Source organism: Theropithecus gelada, chromosome 1 (genome assembly GCF_003255815.1).
Source record: "Theropithecus gelada isolate Dixy chromosome 1, Tgel_1.0, whole genome shotgun sequence".
NCBI classification, from domain to species: domain Eukaryota; kingdom Metazoa; phylum Chordata; class Mammalia; order Primates; family Cercopithecidae; genus Theropithecus; species Theropithecus gelada.
The window spans coordinates 158,444,869-158,458,304 of NC_037668.1; the positions used below are offsets into that span (position 1 = coordinate 158,444,869).

The 13,436-nt window shown below is 37.3% G+C and overlaps 1 protein-coding gene across 1 annotated transcript in view; it reads right to left on the reverse strand.

The window, feature by feature from the left end:
- Positions 1-506: 506 nt before the first annotated feature.
- The window catches only part of LOC112631192 (C4b-binding protein alpha chain-like), a 32,715-nt gene continuing 19,785 nt past the window's right edge, over positions 507-13,436 (reverse strand). The window contains exons 5-11 of the mRNA XM_025395922.1: positions 12,533-12,727; positions 10,812-10,994; positions 9,262-9,465; positions 5,316-5,516; positions 2,631-2,798; positions 1,450-1,625; positions 507-901 (exon numbers count right to left, since the gene is read on the reverse strand). Coding sequence (XP_025251707.1) covers positions 653-901; positions 1,450-1,625; positions 2,631-2,798; positions 5,316-5,516; positions 9,262-9,465; positions 10,812-10,994; positions 12,533-12,727 — 1,376 coding nt within the window. The 3' untranslated portion in view covers positions 507-652. The remainder of the gene's footprint in view (positions 902-1,449; positions 1,626-2,630; positions 2,799-5,315; positions 5,517-9,261; positions 9,466-10,811; positions 10,995-12,532; positions 12,728-13,436) is intronic.

Here is a 13,436-nt window from a genome sequence, read left to right on the forward strand (position 1 = left end):
AATGAAAATAAATGAACCTCAACTATGTATAACATGGATGAATCTCACAAATACAATGTTTAAAGGAAAAAAATAACATGTGTGAAAGAATACATAATGGATGATTCCATTTCTATAAAGTTGAGCAACATGCAAGCCCAATCTGTTCAAAGTGCTGTTAAAAGTGAGAAGAGTGGAATTCTGTGCAGGGGTAAAGCGATGAGTTACTAATGGACAGGGGCCATCAAACAGACAATGGTTTTGTCTGTAATGTTGCAGAAAATCCTTTGAGTTTTGTATCCTTTTCTGTAGGTAAAGCGTAGGCACATGCGGGATTCAGAGTAAAGGCATTCAGGTAAAGATTACAGTATGAACATGGTTTGAATTCCCTGGCTTCCATTCTTTCTGAGGTACAAAAAAAGTGAGGCAAAGTTAATTACACAAACTTTAGGCAGTGGATTTGTGTACAGGAGTGTGTCGTATTTATGCGACATATTGACCAAGATGACAACACAAACTGATATTTGATAAATAATTATTTAATTAACCAGCACTTCAAGTCCAGGAAAGTAGACATTTGAGCTACAAAAGGCTAGATTACCGATAATTACACATTTTCTCTAGCAGTAGTAAGAAAGTTCTCCAGCCCAGGCACTTATTAGAGTGATGTTGCTTAAGGAAGAGTAGAATTGATGAATGAAGATTCTGTATGTTGATTTGAAGGGAAAAATAAGTCCTTCATTTCCTCTTTTTCAGAAAATTTCTGATGAGTTTTCATCAATTTGTCTCTCTCTTTTTCAAGTTGTTTAATCTCCAGAGACAGCTTATACACCTCCAGGGCCACTTTCACATCCTCTGGGCTTGGGAGACACTGCATGAGTTTTCTGCCTGTGAGCACTTGCTCACAACCTTCAGGTGCCTCCTAAAAGTGATTTAAAGAAATGAGTAGGGGATGGGAGTACATTTTGAGAGTCATTACTGGCAAAAGGGAGACTGACCTGAGGAACAAAGAGGAAATCAGGAGAGACAGTGCATCCTAGCAAGTGTTCACATGCAAGCCAAGCCCAGATCTGTCCTTGAGCAGCAACCAAGCAGGTTGAAGCTAAAAAGATGCTGGGCTCCAAAACAGATGCAAAGCACATCCACAAGGACAACTGAGGGATGGTTCTGAGGACCAACCAGGAATGGAACAAATGCACAACCTTTATTGTAGATAATGTAGAGCGAGGGGTCAGGACATCTGGATCAACAGACTCTCAAGTCTAGAGATTTCAGCTCTAGACACACAGCAGGAAAATGTGTCTCTCTAGGCTTATCGCCATGCAAGTTTGGAAGCGCTAATTGTGGTAAGTTACTTATGCTTCCCGACAAAAGTCAGATCTCTGCATTGCTAACTGGGACAGAACCTTGGGAGAAGCCACTATTTTTAGGGATTGGTAGCACAGAACTTCCTTGAATTGTGCCACTTACCCAGTCACACCTGGGCACTTCTGGGTACCAGGTTCTCGTCTCTGAGCAAGTGATACTTTTGGGACCGATCACACCATAGCCAGAATCACATTCGATAGTGACATTTTCAGGCTCAACATACTGATCCTTATCCACAGACAGCCTTCCATTCACTATTTCTGGTTTCAGACACAGAGCTGTAATGGAAACATATTTTTGAGCATACTGTTTCTAAAAAAAGTCATCATATCAGTATTGGATAATAAAACAGATAAGACATTGTATTCATAATTATATTCTGGTCCTGCAGGTTGTTCTATGCTTTTATTTTAATGATAATTATAACAGTAATTATTAGCATTTATTGAACAAGTACTATATGTCAGTCTATGTGCTAAATTCTTTACTTATCTCATTTAATCCTCACTACCAATCTATGAGTTAGATACTATTATTATCACAATTTTACCAACAAGGAAACTGAAAAGTTAAATATTTCCTCAGTATCAAATAGCTTGTAAGTGGTAAGAATTGGTGCTCTCAATTGCTCCATCCCACAGCCTTGATTTGTGCGATTCCTGATGTTTTATTTCCATTATTCTTGCTTCATAATCTTCCTGGGTTAGATGGAGCCAGTGGTAATTATTAGCAGAATGATGAAAGCTCCAAGCACAATCAAGAGATAGAGCCTTACTTGATTCGTCTTGTTTCTACAGCAGGTTTACCAACAGCACCACCATCAGGTCATCAAAAGTAGAAATGTGAAGATCATGGGGAAATGGTAACCATCATGAAGTTTTTGTGGAGATTTCCAACACGTCATAATTTGGGAATTAACACTTGAGATTCCTCTTTCTTGAGTAGTTGAAATTAACTCAGGATTCTCATGAAAACTAGAGTCACAAAGGTATTCTCAGGTAAAAGATATTGTCTCAACATATTCTGGAAAGATACATAAGAACCTTGTAGTAGTGGTTCTCTCTGAACATAGGGAAAGCTATGATTTTGGAAGACTGGAATAGGAAGAAAAGTTCATTTTCAATGTACCTGTCAATTAATTGTTAAAATATATCAGGCATAATTTAAATAGTATGAATAAATAAATAAAGACAAAATATATGCTGCCTTTGATTAATAGGAAACATTGCTATTAATATTTTCTAATTCTGTCTTCAATGGATTATGAGTTGAGTTGGAGTTACCTTTACATTGAGGAGGTGCATGTTGCCAGTGAAAAGACTTGCAGTAGATTGTAGCAAATCCAGCCAAAACATATCCTTCATCACATTCGTATGTAGCCTCAGGATAAGGAGTTATTAAAATAACTTCCTTGTAGTGTCCATGGGCAATACTGGGAGGGTAACTGCAAACTTGGATGATGAGAGAGACAGAAGAGCATGAACTCATAGTTTCAAATTAATCTCCCCAAATCTGAGTGATCTGTAGGAGATTCAAATGTTCCCATCCAAATCCTTTTTCCATAAGGTAACTTGACACAACTCAACATTTATACTGCTTTCCACCTGAGAACCTAGAGAAAAACTTGATGTGAATGAAAACAACTCTTGAGTTGAGAGAATCCTCCATTTCACAGGACCTTTCTTGGTTTTTGTTTACATGATCACTAAAATATTTCACTGCTTAGGGAAGTTAAATGAGCTCTGGTATGAAAGCATGAATTCAACCACAGAGAGTCATATTAAATGAAAATCAATCTCAATAGAAGTCAGGCTAAGTAAAGGAAATATTTATCTGTGAATAGTTGTAAAGGCTCTGAATAACTGCAGGATCCCCAAACAATCTTATCCATAACTACAACACCATCAGAACATAATTAGCATATTTTACAATTTAAACAATGATTTCAGTGTTGACATAAGTAATATGAAATGCTGGGGTAGTCACACTAGAAGGGAATGTTCAAGTTTCAGGAACTCTTGTATGAAAAATTGCAACAAATTTAGAGCCCTGAGAATGTCAAAGGAAATCCTGTGTTGAAGGATGATTGCCTCCTAAGATTAAAACTAAGTGTCAGGGATTTTAAAATGCTCTATTTTCTAAAAATAAAATAATCAGCGCCTTTAACAAACCATGGACATTTGAAAAAATAAAAATACCTCTATTAGCCTTTCTTTTTCATAGATCCTTCAAATTCATCTAGCACTTTTTGTTTTTTCTTTTCAGATGGAGTCTCACTCTGCCACCCAGGCTGGAGTGAAGTGGCGTCATCTCAGCTCACTGCAACCTCTGCCTCCTGAGTTAAAGCGGTTCTCGTGCCTCAGACTCCCAAATAGCTGGGATTACCAGTGTGTGCCACCACACCCAGCTAATTTTTGTATTTTTAGTAGAAACGGGGTTTCACCACGTTGGCCAAGCTGGTCTCGAATCCCTCACCTCAGGTGATCCGCACACCTCAGCTTCCCAAAGTGCCGGGATTACAGGCATGAGCATCCACACTCGGCCCTATCTAGCACTTTTTCTGTTTAACCAAACTAGTCAACTCCTCCTTCCCTAAACTTGTCATGTACATTTCCACTTCTATATATTAACATTTCCTCCTGGGACTCCTCCTTATTAGAATTTGCTTACCTTCTCTAATTGTTATCTCAAGTCCTACTTCTCCATGAAGCTGTCTTTGATTGTTTCAATACACAATGTCTGTTCTTTCCTTATATAACACTTGTTAGCAGTAGATTACTTAAGATTAATAGAGTTTAATTAATAGAACATAAACAAATAGAGTGGTGCGAAGGATATATGGTAACAAATGTTTTGTACCCATGCCATGTCCCTTTGGACTTCTGACTACAGTTGCAGATTAAATATATAGTTTTACACAAGCTCAGACTTATGCTGATGATGTTCTACAGAAAGCATTCAATGTGAATCTGTCAGTCTTACTTTGGAGCCTCTTCTGCAGTTGAAAGAGCACAGTTGCAATTGAGGCTCAGTTACTGACTAAATTACTGAAGCAGTTACTGCCCTTTCAACCCTAAACCAACGAGCAACAGAAAGTATTGGATAAATGTCCCAGTCTCCCATCCTTCAGACAGATAATTATGAAAGGCATTCCTTATACTTCTCTGTGGTCCCAAAGAATTGAGCCCCTGCTGCTTATAATAATCACCTTTGCTTATTCCCCTTGTCTCTCTCTCAACCCTTGCTCCTACCTCCTAGAAACACCTCCAAAATAAACTACTGGCTCCCAAGTCATTTTTCTCAAGTTTTGCTTTTAGAGAAACCCAAACTATAGTACCGAGTAATCACCATCATGTTGATGTGAAGAGTCTTTCATAATGAAGATACTTCCATAATAATGACATTTTCAATGTCTTATCCTGATTACAGACAGATGTTTATCACCTAGATGCTTATTTCTTCTCCTTGGTATTTCAACAGAGAGGTGGTTCAGTAGGTCTGAGTCAAAGCAAAGAAAGAAAAGGCTGACACTGTCAGCCACTAGGCTTCAAGGCTCTCCCTAACAGATCACTTCTTCAACCTGGAGCTTCCATTGTTACACAATATGTAAATCATGTTTTCTGCCTTGACTTATAAATATGGAGCTTTGTGAGGTAGTGTCCCTCTTTACTAAAACATCAGCATACATGCAGGAAAAATGACAAAATGAGACTGAATGACTTCATCAATTCTACTTTTTTCTCTTACGAGAAAATTTCTCCTATAAGTTTGTCTTCCAACATATTTTGTTCTATAGCTGCCTTGCCTGGTGCTAGTGGTGTGTATCTGTGATCCTCTTTGCACAATGCTTCTTGGAGGAATAACCTCAAATTCAGTTAGTTTTAAGTACTTTGATCTTTTGTGGAACCAAGTGGAATCATTTGGGGAAACTAGGAAATAATTACGACAAGTTATCTCAATATTCTTACCTGGTTCACATGCTGGCATTTTAGGCTTCCATGTGCCATCTGTGTGGCATGAACTCTCCCCATCAACAGAAACAGGATAATAGCCTTCATCACACATATATGAAATATTGTCTCCATAGGCGTAGACACATCTACCAGTGAAATACCTCCTTTCATTTATGATTCTGATATTCTCTAGATCTGGTGTTGGGCAACATACCCCTGATGGATTAAAAAATGTTCAATGTTACATGTCTGTATCAAAATATCTCAGGTACCCCATAAATAAATACACCTACTATGTACCCACAAACATTTTTTAAAAATTTTTAAATGATGTTCACGTTTAGTAAATCAATCAGGGGGACACACCTTTGGCTGAAGACCTGATTCCACCTTATAGAAGATGTTAATATCTGAAGACAAACTCATAGAAGCGGAGAGTAGAACGGTGGATGCGAGAGGCTGGAGAAGGAAGGGGAAACAACTCTCCACTTGTTCAATAGGTATAAAGTTTCAGTTGTGCAAGATTAATAAATTCTAGAAATCCGCTCTACAAATAGTGCCTATAATTAACAGTACTATATTGTACACTGAAAAACTTGTTGAAAGGGTAGATCTCATGTTAAGTGCTTTTGCCGTAATTTAAAGAGAGAAAGAGAAAGAAAGAAACAAAGAAGTTGAGAGAAGAGTTAGACCAAATATCTTCTCCAAATTCTGCCATTGTTGGGTTGAAATGCTATTACTAGGCCGGGCTCGGTGGCTCAAGCCTGTAATCCTAGCACTTTGGGAGGCCCAGACGGGCGGATCACAAGGTCAGGAGATCGAGACCATCCTGGCGAACACGGTGAAACCCCGTCTCTATTAAGAAATACAAAAAACTAGCCGGGCGAGGTGGCGGGCGCCTGTAGTCCCAGCTACTCGGGAGGCTGAGGCCGGAGAATGGCGTGAACCCGGGAGGCGGAGCTTGCAGTGAGCTGAGATCCGGCCACTGCACTCCAGCCTGGGTGACAGAGTGAGACTCCGTCTCAAAAAAAAAAAAAAAAAAAAGAAATGCTATTACTTAATTTCCCTCCAACTGTGTTTCTTCATTAGAAGTCCTTAAAATGAAGTGTTGATTTTGGCAGTGATGAGCTAAGCAATTTAGATTCACCTCCTCTTTGATAACAAGTAGAAAAACATAGTGGGAAGGGGGCGGTTAATCCGTGAAGAATTCAGGTGCTAAGACCTTAATTGTCTTAGTTCTTTAAATGAGAAAGAAAGATACCCAACGAGGTATGCCAGGAATGTAGATATATATATACACACACACACACACAAACACTATATATATAAAAAATATTCCTTGGTATTTCAACAGAAATACTAATATATAATATTATATCTATATTTCTTTGTTGAAATATATATAATATTACATATATAATATTATATAAATATACACAATAATTCTCCTCCCCCAAAATACAACTGAGTGGCTAAGAAGCTGATGAGAACTCAATGTGTGTGATTGCTGGTGACCCGCAGCTCTTGGGAATCTTTAGAACTATACCTTGAAGTAAGAACAAACCAAAAATAGACCAACTATCTGTAATAAGTACTGAAACCCAGGCTTGTATCATTACATTCCCTGATTGGATTCGGGTCATTCAAAGCCCTTAATGCCTCTTACTACCTGCCACAAGCAAACAGGAGACCAGACAAGGTTATTAAAAGCCAAAGAAAGCAAGAGACAATGCTAACAGATCTGAGAGGATCCAGAAAATGAAGTTCTAAACATTGATTTAAAAGCCACTTTGTTTTGTTATGTAGAAGGAAATAAAATACAACATTGAGAATTTTGGTAGAAAAATCAATATCAATACTACAAATCCACTACAAGTGGGAACCTTGAAACTGAAAAAATAATAAAGTTAAGAATTCAATTAAAAATTAATATCAGATAATACATCAATGAAGGAAGAATTAGTGAACATAATTTATATTCACAATAAAATACTGAGAAACAAAAAGTAAAAACACCAATAAGAGCACAGGAAATATAGAAGATTCAGTATAAGAGCTTAACATAAATGTAGCCAAAGTGTCAGTAGAAGAGTGAAAATAGGGCTAAAATTGTACTCTAAGAAAATACTTATTTGTAATATTGAAGTATTTGAAGTTGAAAATTTTTCCAGAATCAATGAAAGGCCTCAAACCTCATATTCCAGTCAGAAATATTCTAAATGTCAAGCAAGCTAAACACAAAGAAACCAACCCAGGCATATCTGACAAAAACTGCCAAAAAATAAAGACAAGAACATCTTAAAAGCAATCAGAAAAAATAGATAACCTTCACATGATCAACAGTACGACTAATAGCAAAATTCTTGACAGAAACAAATAAAGGCAGAAGACAATGGAATGAAATCTTTCACATGGCCACGGAAAATAATTGCCAATCTAGAATTTTATATCCAGCAAATATATTTTCAAATATTAAGGTGAAATAATGGTGCATTGAGGAAAAACAAAGAGAGAAATTTATTATCAACAGGTTCTCACTAAAGGAAACTAAAGAGTATTTATGAGGCAAAAGAAAGGGACAATAGATATGACTGAAGAATCAGAAGAGAATAAAATAGTAATTACGTGAACAAATCTAAACTAATTGGATTTACTAAAATAATAATAGCAATAGTAATAATGATAATAATGCAGAGTTTAAGACACATTTATAATTGAAATACACAAAAATAAAATCATATTAAGTCAGGCAGGGTAAATCAAGTTAAAGGTTTCTACGGCTTTTCATTGCCTGGGAAGAGGCAAAAGTAGGAAATTATGTGTAAACATCATAAAAAGAGCTAAAAGTAAATAAATGCCAAGTAAATACCAGGTAAAAAAATGGAAAAAAAAATTTAAATCAATTCAAAGAATGGAAAACAGAATGTAAAACAAAAAAGTATGTAGCAGATAGATACTAGATATAAATTCAAATATATTCATAATTACACTAACTGTAAACTGACGAGTGCTCTAATTAAATAATGAAAATTGTCAAGTAGGATTAAAATATCCAACTCTATCTTGCTTCCAAGATACACTTAAAAATACATATAATTACAGAAATTGTAAAAACAATAGACTAAAAGAAGATAAACCGTGTAAACACTAACTCAAAGTTGTCAGAATTATATTAATGTAAAAGTAGAATTTTAAAGATAAAATAGTTATGGTAAAGGAGTCATTTTATGATGATAAAAAGTGAAATTTATCAGGCAAATATATCACTCTAAATTTGTATGCATCTAGCAATGTAGTCTCAAAATACACAAAGCAAAAAATGATTTGAAAAAACAAAAAAGATGGCCAGGTGTGGTGGCTCACACCAGTAATCTCAGCACTTTGGGAGGCCGAGGTGAGTGAATTTCTTGAGTCCAGGAGTTTGAGAGCAGTCTGGACAACACGGGAAAGCCCCATCTTTACAAAAAATACAAAAATGAGCCAGGTGTGGTAGTGTACACTTGTAGACCCAGCTACTGAGTCAGGAGGATGGCATGAGCCCGGAAAGTTGAGGCTGCATCGAGCCGAGATCGTGCCACTGCATTCCAGCCTAGGTGACAGAGCAAGACCCTGTCTCAAAACAAGCAAACAAGCAAACAAATAAATAAAAACTCTGAAAAGACAAAAGACAAACAAAACTTTCTTAGTAACCGAGAGAACAAGCAGACAAGAAATAAATATAGATACGGGAATAGATTTGAACAAAACCATTAAAATTAGATCTAATTGATGTATATATAACATTGCACCCAACAACTGCAAAATATGCATCTTTTCAAGTGCACACAGAACAGTTATAAAAATTAACTATATGCTATGGAGTGAAGCAAGTCTCAGCAAATTTCAAGGACTGTGCTCAACATTTTCAATAGCAAAGAAGATACACACACATACACACCACACAAAGTTCAAGTCTACTTACTCTCACACTCGTTGGAAGATGTCCATGTCAAATTTTCCTGACAAGTCACAGTCAGAGGCTCATCTAAAACAGGTCTATAGCCAGGTTTGCATAGATATTTCAACTCAGTTCCAATTTCAAATATTTCGTGATCACTTAGGTTGTAGTCATTTCTCTCCCAGGAAGCATAGGAAATATCCGGTAGGTCGGTACAAGCATCCACTCATAAAGAAAGCACAAGGGTGAAAGAAACGTGTTACTGGGAATGGCAGAGTGACTCAGGAGCCTGTCACAAAATAGTGATATCATATACTCATTCAGCAAAAAATGAGACGGTAAAGATTAAATGAGAATTTCAGAAAAAGACTCGGCAGCACCGTTGCCCGATAGACTAGCGTCTATTAAGTGCATGTGTCTACTAAATGCATGTGCCACTGGAGAGGTTGTACGGAGAAGCATGCCATGGTGCAGGAAGGGGACAGTTTCTAGGTGCTGGGCCAACTCTGTAGGAGCTTAGTTTTCCTTTCACGTCACTGCACTTTAGAATGGTTGGTCTTCAGGGGAAGCATTAGGATCACTAGAAAGACACAGCAAAAATTTGCTCCAGGGTGAGACTGACTTTCTAATCTCGTTGCCTAATGGGGAATTACAATAAGAGGGATTCTTCTTGACCTCATGACCCTATCATCTGCAACTTCATGCTTTGGCTTCAAACCAAGCCCCATGTAACTTTTGCAGCTGGGCCTTTCATCTTGTATTTTTTTTTTTTTTCTATTCAACAATATACTAAAGGTCCGTGTGGATCAAGGAGAGGATATGTGTCTGTCAAACTGTATATTTATTGAATTTCATCACTACACATTTTGAATGGCACCTAAGTTCATGTGGTAGCAGAAGAGACTAGATAAACCACAATGTAGTGGTGGCTTCCACCTCCAATTAGCTATGTGAGCTAGTGCCAGTTACTTAATCTTTCTTTTTCAGTTTTCTCATCATTAAAATTGGATAAAAAATAGCAACTTCTTAGAATAGTTGCAAATATTGAATGAGCTAATTGATGTAAAGCACTTAGAACAGTGTTTGTCACATAGAAAATGCTCAATAAATGTTAGCAATAAATCATTAATGTTATAAATGATCTGTATGTATTTACAACATCAGGGTCTCAAGACCAATATTGGCCCATAGAGCATTTCTATGCAAATTATAAAAAAGAACTGCCTTAAAGGAATCTTACTTCCATTGTTCAAAAAATTATCTTAATATGTTGATTTTGTTAGACTGAAACACTTTACTATTGTCTCCTGGAAAATTTTTACAGCAAATATATAAGTCTACAATATCTATGAAGTCGTTGGTCTCATGACTATATGATATATATGAAATTCTTCCAATAGCACTAAGATATCATTAACAAAAAAAAAAAATCTTCCTTTTAACAAGAAAAGTATTAATTTATCTTAAAATGATTATTGGGAGTTGAGTTGGCTTGTGCCCATGAGCATGCCACACCTATATGTCAGGATAATTTTAGATCCAAATATTGGAACTCCATCGTAGTCCATACTCACTGGATACGCAAGAGGGAACAGAAGGATACCACTCATTATTCGCTTCACAATAGATTAAACTGCTGCCTCGGAGGCTATAACCTTCCTCACAGTTAACCACAATAGAGTCTTTGTAAGTATAGAGGGGTCCAAATCCAGAAACAAAGATTGCCTTTGGAATCTGTGGTTGATGACAGACAATTTCTAAAGAAGCACACAAAAAGACATCTGAGTTATCAGAGAGAAATGGCAGTAAAGATGTGACTGTAACTGTTGGCATTGCTTCAAGGAGGGTCTAACACAAGCATATATTTAATAGGTACCGAACAAAGAAAACATTTTGGAGATTTGTATACTTCAAGTTGCCAGAAACCTCAGCAAAATGAGGTCCCATCATGTTGGTCATGTAAAGTCCTCCAGCTTTCTCATTGATAACAATGAGCAATATCTAAACCCTGAAGTCCAAATCTCAATGTCTCCAAATCCTTCCATTAAATGGCCTTATTTCCTGGATGATTTTGGTTGGGGGTCAGTGACCCATGGTAATGATATGGTGTCATGCAGAGGCAGCTAGGGCATCAGGAAATCTGTGGTGCGCCTCCATAAGCAGAGAACCAGTTGCCTTCACCCCACATGTTAGTCATCACGTCCTGTCAATCCTGCCACCTTAATTCCTCTATACTTCCTCAACTTCCCTCCAGGGTTACTGCTATGGCTACAGTTGAAGCCACCTTCATTTCCTGGCTGAAAGGTTGCAACAGGTGCCTATCAGTTATGTTTTGTCTCACTTCACATTGTCCTTTTAATGTCTTCCCTTTTCCTTCATTCCAAACTCCTGAAAGTGACACACAAGGCTTTCATAACCTGGCCCCTACTAACTTATCCAGCCTCAGCTCCTGCCTTTTCCACTTCTTGCAGTCTTTTCACTATTACGTTCTCTCTCGCCCCAGCATTGGCTGTGTCCTGTACTGAGTCAAAACAATATGTGATACTATGGTTTTAGGCACTTTAATTGCAATAAAGAATAATGTCCTAAACCAGCAAGCTGAATCATTACTGATATTGACAAAACATCACTTCTGGCTTCCATAGAGAGGCCAAGGGAAAGTACTTTCTTTCATTGTCTTGTATTACCTTTATTACCTGCTGGTGTTGGTGTTGTTTTGTTTGCTCCCTAGGCATGCATGGTTGACATTATTAGTGTCCACCCATATTTCCAGTTATTGTAAGATAAACAAAAGACAATGTTTCGCAGTTACTCTGCATTATGCAGAACCAAGGAACTAGTTCTGGCCAAAAGGCTGTAATGACAAGTGATACGTGTCACTTGCAGGTCAAAGAACTGAAGAGCCTGAGACTGACTTTCCTTTTTCTCTTCTCCCGCTGAACTAATTGTGGAAGTTTTGACATGGAGGTGTCAAAGATCTAAACAATCTGGATTACCATATAAGTGACAGCTGCCCTAGGGAGTTTCCCAGGCTAGCAGTGCACTAAGAAGAAACTTGAAAAAAACATTTACTATATAAAGGCCTTGAGATTTAGGTGTTGATTACTACTGCAGCACACCCTATGCTATTCTGACTGATACAGCATGCGACAAGATTAGTTGAATAAATGAATGACTCCATCATTGCAATGATTAGTTTCTCTTTTAATCATTCCATCTTCCCTAATAAATACACCTTCCTTTTGCTTTTAAACAAATAAAAGAGATCAAAGCAGAATTTATCATTCTGACTTACTTTCACAGATAGGAGGGTTTGGGCTCCAGACACCTATTGTTTTATTCTCCACCGTGCAGGAGATGGAGGCATTGCCTATGAGTGAGAAGTAGGGGTTGCAGGTGTAAGTGACAGAGGAGGCATATGTGTAGAATTCTCGATCTCCACCGCTGTGTTTCCCATTCCTGATGTCTGGAGGGGGCTCGCACTTGGCAACTGAGGTGAGTGAGTGAAAAGAAAGAAATACTCAGGGTAGGCATTGTGTTAAATCCAAAATTCATGCAAATTATAATGGAGGATAAAAGAAGCAGTGAAATTTCACAGTAGTGTTATTCCCTAAAGTAGTTTAGGTTTGTAGTCAGGTCAGAAAAAAAAGTTTTACTTACTTACACATTCTGGGAGAGGATCACTCCAGTCAACTCCTTTACCTTGGATCTGACAACGACTGGTGGTTGAGCCAATTAAGAAAAACCTAAATAAGGTAGGTCAAAGATTTTAGTGGAATTCATTTACTCTAGACATAAATTATCTATGAGGTTTTGGACAAATCAGAAAAAAATAAATATTGAGTACTATGCTTAGTACATGTGTGATGTAATAACCTGCACGCCAAATCCCCACGACATGAGTTTGCCTATATAACAAACCTGCAGATGTACCCCGAACCTAAAATAAAAATTGTAAAAATACATATTTTTGCGAACTTTCTTATCTCCTGTTTGTTCTCCTGAAAATGTATTTATCTTTCTAAAGAGTCATTTGCTTCCCATAAGTGCCTTTCTCCCATCACCTACTAAAATGGTATATAAGCCCCAAATTCGAATCACCCCCTTTGAGTTACTCATCACCAAGCTCTCCCACATGTATGTTGCACCAATAAACACTGTAATTTCCTCCTGTTAAAGAAAAAAAGAAACAAATTTTT